The following is a 9,878-nucleotide window of genomic DNA, read 5'->3' as shown; positions in this document are numbered from 1 at the left end:
AAACTGTAAATAGTTTTTTTTACTGCGTGGTTTGAAACTGTAAATATTTTTTTACTGCACGGTTTGAAACTGTAAATAGTTTTTTTACTGCGTGGTTTGAAACTGTAAATAGTTTTTTTTTCACTGCATGGTTTGAAACTGTAAATAGTTTTTTTTACTGCATGGTTTGAAACTGTAAATAGTTTTTTTTACTGCGTGCTTTGAAACTGTAAATAGTTTTTTTTACTGCGTGCTTTGAAACTGTAAATAGTTTTTTTTTCACTGAGTACGATTTTACAATATTTTGTAAAAGATGGAAAAAACACATGATCAGAGTGAAATTGTGAATGCATTTAATAATTATTTTGCGAATGTTGGTCCAAGTTTTGCAGCAGAAACACCAAAAGTATAAGAAAACAAGAGTGCTGCCTGTGTTTTGCACTTGTGGTTTGTGCATTAGAGATCATAAAAGACCAGTCAAAATAATTTGTAGACTTGCAACTTCTGGGGTTTGCTTTACTTCATTCTGAATGCTTCCCCAACAGCAGCATCTGATAATGATGAAGTCACAAGTTATAAACGGTTTAAGGAAACATGTAATAAACGGCAGTATAGTGGAACAAACAAACAAATTGGTGCAGGGAGTGCTGATTGAGTCTTCTTGGCTAGTGCTAGTGGCCTCTTGAATGAGTTGACGTTTTTCAATAAGTCACAYCACCATAAAATAGCTAGCACACTGCAATGACAGTAAAATACTAAGGAAAGCAACTACAACCAGCTTAAAATTATAATATTAAAGTAAAAGTCAAACTAAGTTTTAGACTAAGATCTTCTTTCTATGCTGAAAAATGACAAGAAGTATGTCTGATTTGGTCAAGTCTTGCAAAAAGGATTACGTATAATTATTTCACACAATACTGCACAATCTTTCTTGAAATGTTAGTCTTTTGAATATGTGTTGGGGATGACTCTCAGCTACTGCCACACCATGAAGTCTTACAGCCATTTGTTGAGGATAATAAGCTGGGGTGGCCATCATGAATCGAGTGAACTCTAAAAGTTTGTCAGTTGTAGTTGTACAACCAGTGATTACTTTCTGGGTTTTTATAAAATATCTGCAGTGGGTCATGAGCTTTGTAGCAGACAGTGTTGACAAACAATAAAGTCGACATTTTAAACACAGATCTTGCTTGGTCCACTAGTGTTCAGAGTATGTGTTGGGGATGACTCTCAGCCATAAATGCACCATAATAAAAACAAAGCTGTATCAATTTTTATGTCTGCTAAGGTCGAATAGCTGAGGTGGGCATCTTGAATAGACAACTCAAAAAGTTATTCGGTTGTAGGTGTACATACAGTGGTTACTTCCAGAAAGCCAGAGGTATTACTATTGATAATACTGGGTAWTATTATTAGTACAGGTAGTACTTAAAAGAAATAACCAAGTAAAAGTAAAAATACCTTAACAGAAAATTATTTTGGTAAAAAAAATATACTTAAGTAAAATTATATAATGTGCTCTTAATGAGTTCTGGCCATACTCAAATTTGTAACTTGTAACAAGGTGTTCAATTTTTTTTTAGTAGAAATATAATTTATGTGGTTTTGAATATTACAAAATAAAAGTTATCATTTAAAAAATACTTAGTAAAATTACAAATCCTCAAATAAATTACTTTAGTACAGTTTCAAAGTAAATGTACTTTGTAACTATACACCTCTGCTGAAAGCTTTAATAAAACCTGTTCAATGGTTCAAGAGATTTTTTTTGTTCACAAGCACACACAAACAGAGGTATGTGATCATTGTATTTCATGTCAACAACTGAGAGATAGAGCACAACAGCAACAAAGACTAACTTGCCTTTACAGTCATTTAAAATGACTTGTAAAATCTATAAAGAATATTAAAAGCTCAGAGAGAAGTTGCAGCTTAGATGGAAAAAACTGTAAAAACTGCAACAGCTGCAAAATTGAAAATCAAAGCATAATAATAATAATGTGTATTACTCATTTTGCCTGAATGGTCTTTCGAAGTCTGTGTTTGTGGCCCCAGGATTATGTTAAACCGTTTTTTGTTCATTATAAATCAGTTAATCAACAGTTGGACAGAAGTAACACAAAATTTAACTAAAATATAAAGTCACTCTTTAAAAAAAATGCCTGAAAGCATATTAAAATCAGTAATTACCAGTTTGTTAGAGGTTAGACAATAATTTAATAAACACTAAGGGTTAATAAAGTCCATGTTTATCGACCTGGCTGGCGGTGTAAATAATTTACAGCGGGGAGATATGTTACAACAGCTCGAATTACAATATAGAGTTCAACATACCGGGAGCCTGTGGGGACTTCATTTTCGATTAAAACAAAAACACCTGGTTTAAAAACTTCACAGGGAAACTTAGATCCCAGACGTTGTCGAAGATATCAAATGATAAATAAGTCAGGGGCTGTTCGGGTTCTCGTTCGGAGATGTTCGTTAACGTCCGGCGCTCCATGATAATGTGCTATTAATTTTATATATACACTGCCGAGATAAGCCTGCCTACCTCCAGCGAACGAATGGGTTAAAAAGAGAAAGATGTAGGGAAAAAAGCTAGCTGATGGCTATGAATAGATGAGTATTTTCATCAAGAAAATACCACTATTCCACAAGATTTTCCTGGAGGAGCCTCGTGCCCCAGCAGATGACGCACAGATCTTTGCGTGATCACGTCACACGTACAGGAAGCGCCGTATACTTTCAAATGCTTGAAAGGAAAAGAAAAAACAAAATGTAAACTTTTCAACTTTGAAAAATACATTCACTTGTATCAAACATTGGAAATAAAAAACAATGAGGTAGAACGGAAAAAAACTATTTACAGTTTCAAATCACGTTGTAAAAAACTATTTAACTAGAACAACAAATTTAAAGGAAGCTATTTTCTTTCTTTCTTATTTTTTGGCTCTCTCTGGAAATAAATACAGTGAGATTAAAAATGACATGGTCATCATTTGTCTGTTGCATATTTTTCTTGTTGCTAATCTGTACATATTTGGTTTTATTTGTAACTAGTGAATAAAGCTAAAAAAAATAATTCTGTGATGAGTTTTTCTGTCTCAACAACACAAAGAAACTGATTAACTGATGAAACTGATCAAAGAAATACTTCATTGTAATCTAAGAAAATAAATATTTACAATCTCAAAACTAATGGAAAATGTCATGGACTAATTATTTGTTTTCCCCTTGACACTGTTCATCTCTCATATCTTCACAAGGCACTGAACTTTGCCATACTCTTTGGGTGGGAGCCTTGTGATTGGCTGAACAGTACATTCGGCGATCTGTGATTGGTTGTGAACTGACACATGGGTTCGGCCTATTGTATATTATATGCTGTGTTCTGCTGAAGCCCGGAAGCAGCAAGCGGACGGAACGTTCCTGATTGAGTTCTGTGTAATTGTTGCTCACAATAAAATCATATTTTGATTATCACATACGCAGACTTTTCTCGCATTATTCCGACATGTTTCTGCATTTGCCACAACAGAAAACATCAAAAATCTGAATAGAGTTACACTTCTCCCTCTGCTGACTTGCAACATATATAATGAAACTGACTTCCTGATGCTACTGCTGGTCTCTTTTAGGACACCCGCGGACGTGATTGAAAACACCCTTATGCTTTGCAAATAAATGAAAAGTTATTTTAATGTGCAAAAAAAACAACCCTGACATGTTTACCAATACGTTCGCATTTAAAATAAATTACTCTGCTCTAACAAGTAGTGAACCTTGAGGCACTCCACACGTGACATTACTTAATTCTGATCCTACATCGTTTATTCGAACAAAAAATTGTCAAATCCATTCCAGTATTGTACAGAGTAAAGGATTTGTTTAATGATAAAGCTCTGTTTATAATATATAATGCAATAATTGGGCCAAATACTATGTTGATGTTTGGGGAAAAGCCTGTAAACAATCACAAATCCTATTTATTGTCAAATCCATTCCAGTATTGTACAAAGTAAAGGATTTATTTAATGATCAAGCTCTGTTTATATTCTATAATGCAATAATTGCCCCAAATACTGTGCTGATGTTTAGGGAAAAGCATGTAAACAATCACAAATCCTATTTTTACTTTACAGAAACGAGCTGTAAGATTAAAGCTTTATGGATCATCCAATTACATTTTTGTTAAAAGCAAGCTTCTGTTCCATATTTCATCACCATCATCATCATCATCATCATTATCGTTTATTTATAAAGCACAATAAAAACCAAAGTGCTGTACAGGAGCATAAAATAGAAACAATGAACAAAGTACAGTAATAAAATGAACAATAAAATGAAACAAAACAGCAAAGGCTGGCCTAATGATCACGCTCTTCAGACTCAAATGCCTGTTTAAACAGATGAGTTTTTAACAGGGACTTAAACTCATTCAGAGACCCAGCAGACCTCACAGACAGTGGGAGATTGTTCCAGAGCCGAGATCCTGCAACTGACAAGGCTCTATCTCCCCTGGTCACGAACCGAGACCTGGGAACAGCTAAGAGCTTTTGTTTTACAGATCTCAGGGATCTATTTGGAATGTGAGGCTGTAAAAGCTCAGTGAGATAACGAGGTGCCAAACCAATTAGACATTTAAAACTAAAAACAAATTTTTAAAAACAATTCTAAAAGAAGCAGGCAACCAGTGAAGACAATACAAAATCGGGGGTGATATGTTCACGTCGTCTTGTCCCTGTTAATAAACGGGCGACTGAATTCTGAACCAGCTGTAGACAACGAACCAAAGACTGTTCAGCCAATCTGCAATTAATTCACTACGGTTAATATAATCCACCCCACCATGGTCTGCGTAAATTCTAAAACTGAGACAGCGGGAGGGTTAAAACATGAAAAGACTTTTGCTGACAGTGAAGCAGGTTATTTATCTCTTAAATTTGATGCTTTTACTAAACAGGATTAAAACTATTGGATAAATATCAGCAAAACTCAATTAAGCTATAAAAAATAACACCCGTTTTATAAAGTCATTTTTGATCAGTATTTATTCACATTTTGTGATGGTTTTTAAAAGCTTTACTTTGTAATGATTTCACCCAGTGTTTTGGCAATGACAGCAAATAAAGAAAGTGGACAAAGTGAAAGACAAAACTAAAAATCTTGTGTCTAATCAAAACCTTCCTGCAACAGATGAGCCATATCTGAAAGACATGCCTTTAAAAATGAAATTTACACCAAATGCACATCGCCTGTGGCCTTGTGTGAGGGAGATCTACGCTTAGGTTTTCTGCTGAGAAGAATTTTTTTTTTTGATCAAACTATGTAAAGACCAGTGGTAGACAAAAATCTCAACTCTAGTACTAGGGTCAAACTAATGATACTCATGGTCAAATCTACTCAACTATAAGTAAAAGTTACTCGGATCTACTCATGTTAAAGTACTGAAGTACTAACTTTTGAAAATACTTAAGTATTCAAAAGTATAGATTAAAATGTCTAATATCAGTACATTGCTGTATTGTTTTCAGAGTGATTTTACAGAACCTCAGTTTCAAACCGCGCAGTTAAATAAACTATTTACAATTTCAAACCACGCAATAAAAAAACTATTTACAGTTTCAAACCACGTAGTAAAAAAAACTATTTACAGTTTCAAACCGTGCAGTAAAAAACTATTTACAGTTTCAAACCACGTAATAAAAAAACTATTTACAGTTTCAAACCACGTAGTAAAAAAAACTATTGACAGTTTCAAACCGTGCAGTAAAAAACTATTTACAGTTTCAAACCACGCAATAAAAAAACTATTTACAGTTTCAAACCACGTAGTAAAAAAATTATTTACAGTTTCAAACCACGCAGTAAAAAAACTATTTACAGTTTCAAACCACGCAGTAAAAAAACTATTTACAGTTTCAAACCACGCAGTAAAAAAATACTATTTACAGTTTCAAACCACGCAGTAAAAAAAACTATTTACAGTTTCAAACCACGCAATAAAAAAACCATTCACAGTTTCAAACCATGCAGTAAAAAAAACTATTTACAGTTTCAAACCGCGCAGTAAAGAAACTATTTACAGTTTCAAACAATGCAGTGAAAAAACTATTTACAAAATAAACGGAAAAAAAAACGGGTCTGATTCTGGAACAGAAGGCAATGACTCCTCAATTCATCGATGGTGGTCGAATGATCTAAAAATAAATTAAAATAAAATAAATAAATAACTTTCCTAATTAAAAGAAATGCGTGCGTGTCAGTGAAACCTTGAAAACTAAAAAATACTCACTTACAGTTCCAGTTCTTCTTGACAGATACCCACGTGGACCCATGTGATCGCGTTTTTACTTCATTTTTTCCGGTTGTTCATCAGCATGTTCAACCGGTGATCCGCCCCTCTTAGACATGATTCTTTTCTGAAAAAAAATAGAAAGACAGACAAAAATAATAATAATTAAAAATCAGTTTGCAACATGTGAAGTAAAAATAAATTATAACTCTAAATAAAACTTTTTTTACTAACCTGTTAGTTTAGTTTGTGCAAAAAAAAAAAGGAAAACTCCGCTTCTAATTGCTGCACAAGGCTGCTGGAACACACACACAGATAGAGTACATTTAAATATATATATTTATAAAAATTACATCAAACAGAATTAAACAAAATAAAAACACATTAACAAACCTTTAAGTTTGGCATTGCGTAATGCTGCTGGTGGAACTTAGACATGGTTCCTGTCACCGTTCTGTTGCTGCGCAAAACTGCTGGAACGCACAGAGAGTACATTTAAATATATATATATATATATACACATTAAACATTTAAACATAATAAAACAAATAAAACACATTTACAAACCTTTAAAATTTACGTTGGGATGCTGGCGGTGGTGCCGCGTAACGCTGGTGGAACATGGAGACGGTTCTTCTCGCTGTTGACAGACATATTGAGTACAATTTTAAAAACTCTATAAATACATTAAACTGAATAAAACTTAATAAATAAATACGAACCTTTAAAATTTACTTCAGCTGCCACAGCGGTCGTGCTGGCGGTCTTGTCGCTCCCTGATGAAAGTAGTGACGGGTCTGGAACGCAGCAGGTGTCCTCGCCGACGGTGGTATGGAATGAATGAGACGCATTCTTTTAAACGCATCGAGAACCGAGGAGGGGCGGGATTTAATGCTGTAAACACGAACTGATTGGTTGAGGGGTGGGTCTAAAGTCTAACCCTAACCTCTGATTGGTCGATGGTCATTTTGATGACATGTTTCACGGCCTGTCAGCTTCAGCGAGGCAGGAAGTCATGAACTGTGGACATCTGTTCAAAAACAGGATGTTGTGGTCAAGAGAATAGACTTCATGTCAGGTCAAACTCTTTCTGTAATAGAACATCTGTTCAAAACAGGATGTTGTGGTCAAAAGAATAGGCTTTATGTTAKGTCAAACTCTTTCAACAATAGAACACCTGTTCAAAAACAGGATGTTTACGATCATGGCTTACAGTAATTCGAGGGGGGAAAGAGGGAGGGTAGGGTTACGGTAAATCGAGGGGGAAAAGGTGGGTAGGGGTTATTGGAAGACTGGGGGAAAGAGGGAGGGGGACAGTTACAGTAAATCGAAAGAGGAAGTCACGAAACGGAAGTTGACCATATATGGTGGTCCCACCKGAAGGACAGACCGGAAGTTGACCATATACGGATGCCCCGCCCTAAAGGGGCGTGGCACCTGCCACTTTTGTGTGACATCATTTCTTAATTAGTTGAAGAATACCCATGCATATTTTCCCTTCCCAGGACAGAGAGTTTTAACCATGTTGGATTTTACGCCTAAATCCTAATTAGAGGTTTTCCAGTTGGATTATAACAATCTTTTCTTTGGCACCATTCGATTTCTAGATTGTTTCATCCAATGGGTCCCTTCATTCACACTCTCATTCACAAACACACCTGGAATTCTTAGACTTTTCAGTTTCAACAACCTGGGGACTCTAACCCGTTCTCTTTGAGAATTTAGTCTATAATCTTATAGACAGGGCCTGTAACCCGAGAATTTAGTCTATATTCCTATAGACAGGGCCTCTAACCCGTACTTGGGGACTCTTACCTAATTTCCCTCTGGGATAAATAAAGTATTTTTGAATTGAATTAACCCTTTAAAACTCAGAAAACGTCGTCCTAGTTTTCTAATCTAAAAAAAAATCTCCGGTCGGGCAGCAATGCATTATGGGATATACTGGGCCGGGAAGGATCCATCGGACCAGTCCTTCAATTCGGGCCAAAGGAAGGACGCATTTGTCGGCCGCATTGGAGTAGGAAGTTTTGGACAGACTTCGTTGCGGTGCTGTGACGTATGCAGCCAACGAATTCGGCCTTCCGAGGACCCGGCACGCAGTTTTGGACACAGCCACAGAGTGCTGTAAGCTGCTCACTGCTAATGTGAAATTGCTCAATTTGAAGGAAAAAAAGACTTGTTTAATTAGTCCACACAACTTCAAATAAATTAAATGAAAGATATTCTATTTCAGTAAGTTTTAGTTAGTTTTGTAAAAAAAAATACAGTTCCAGTTATTGTATTTTTTTTTTCATTTTATTACAATTTTTTACTTTAACTAAAATGTTTTTTTTTATTTCAGTTTTCGTTATTTCGCTAGTTTTAGTTAACTATAATAAACCTCGTTCTGGATCAGACTTTGGCTCCAGCATATATGGCTGGATGGACAAGTCTTCTGCTGTTGACATATTTTAAATAAATTGTAAATAAAACATTTTTTACACCACTAGAAAATGCTAATGCACTCTCTCAAGCCTGAGTCAGAGTGGACTGGTCTGGAAGCCGGATATTTTAGTTTTTTTTATTTTTTTATTTTGTGGGGAGGGCTTAAAGTGTTTTAAAGAAACAGTGTTGAAACCAGCTGCTTTGAGACACACATCAGAAAAGGGTGAAAGAGGCACTGATAAAGTTAAAATAAGGAGGAATTCAGATCAAAGCATTGTAGTTCCACTTTATAATGACGCCAAGTGAATGATTTTAATGTGAAAAAAGAAGAATTTGTCTAGTAAGTCTACTTTGATTGAATCACTTCTTAAGAAAAATGAATTATTGTATCAATGAATTATAAGGGTACCAAGAAATCTGTCTGTGTCTGTATTTCAGGTATCACAGGTAATGAAATAAAAGAAAGGAGACCATTTCAGATGTGTTTTTTAAATAATAATTGGCAATTTATTGTGCTTACATAAACTATAATGACAATATGAAAAGTGTGAAGTGAAGTTTGGTGATGACATGCTGCAGCTCTTAATGGTCACATCTTGAAATTTGTTCGTGATTGGATCCGTGAGCATTTAGGACAGTTTTTTTCTGTAAAACAGTGTTTGTGAAAACACGCTCTGCACACTGTGAACAAAGGCCAGAGACATTCAAAGATTGTACATTAGCTTTAGTTCTTCATTGCAAAGCTGTCACTGAGATAAAAAAACAACTTTATATGTGACAGTTACAATTTATTTATATTTTATTTAATTTATGCAACATTTATCCCTCCATACCTGGACAGCGCTTACATATGTCCTTCTGAAAAGGAAAGATGATATCCTTTCCACGGCAAAACTCACAGATAAAACCTCGAGCCAGACACAGCTGTGTGAGAAAAGTTAAAAACCTTATCAGAAGATGGGTTTTTACACAAAGGCATCCCTCAAACTGATGATGTTCCCCTTTGGATTTCTGTACATTTACTAAGTTTTTAGACTTAAGAGATGAGCACAGTTTATAAAATTCTGCAACTGGGGATGTCCGTCCTACTATCTATCTATCTATCTATCTATCTATCTATCTATCTATCTATCTATCTATCTATCTATCTATCTATCTATCTATCTATCTATCTATC

General features: G+C 35.0%; 1 protein-coding gene across 1 annotated transcript in view; it reads right to left on the bottom strand.

Moving 5' to 3' along the window:
• Window positions 1–9,205: 9,205 nt before the first annotated feature.
• Window positions 9,206–9,878, bottom strand: part of rubcnl (rubicon like autophagy enhancer) — a 31,763-nt gene continuing 31,090 nt past the window's right edge. The window contains exons 14-15 of the mRNA XM_014027489.1: window positions 9,535–9,625; window positions 9,206–9,382 (exon numbers count right to left, since the gene is read on the bottom strand). Coding sequence (XP_013882943.1) covers window positions 9,291–9,382; window positions 9,535–9,625 — 183 coding nt within the window. The 3' untranslated portion in view covers window positions 9,206–9,290. The remainder of the gene's footprint in view (window positions 9,383–9,534; window positions 9,626–9,878) is intronic.

This window comes from Austrofundulus limnaeus, unplaced genomic scaffold (genome assembly GCF_001266775.1).
Source record: "Austrofundulus limnaeus strain Quisiro unplaced genomic scaffold, Austrofundulus_limnaeus-1.0 Scaffold653, whole genome shotgun sequence".
Classification (NCBI taxonomy): domain Eukaryota; kingdom Metazoa; phylum Chordata; class Actinopteri; order Cyprinodontiformes; family Rivulidae; genus Austrofundulus; species Austrofundulus limnaeus.
Note: the sequence above shows the minus strand (reverse complement) of the source record. Positions and strands in the feature narration are given on the sequence as shown.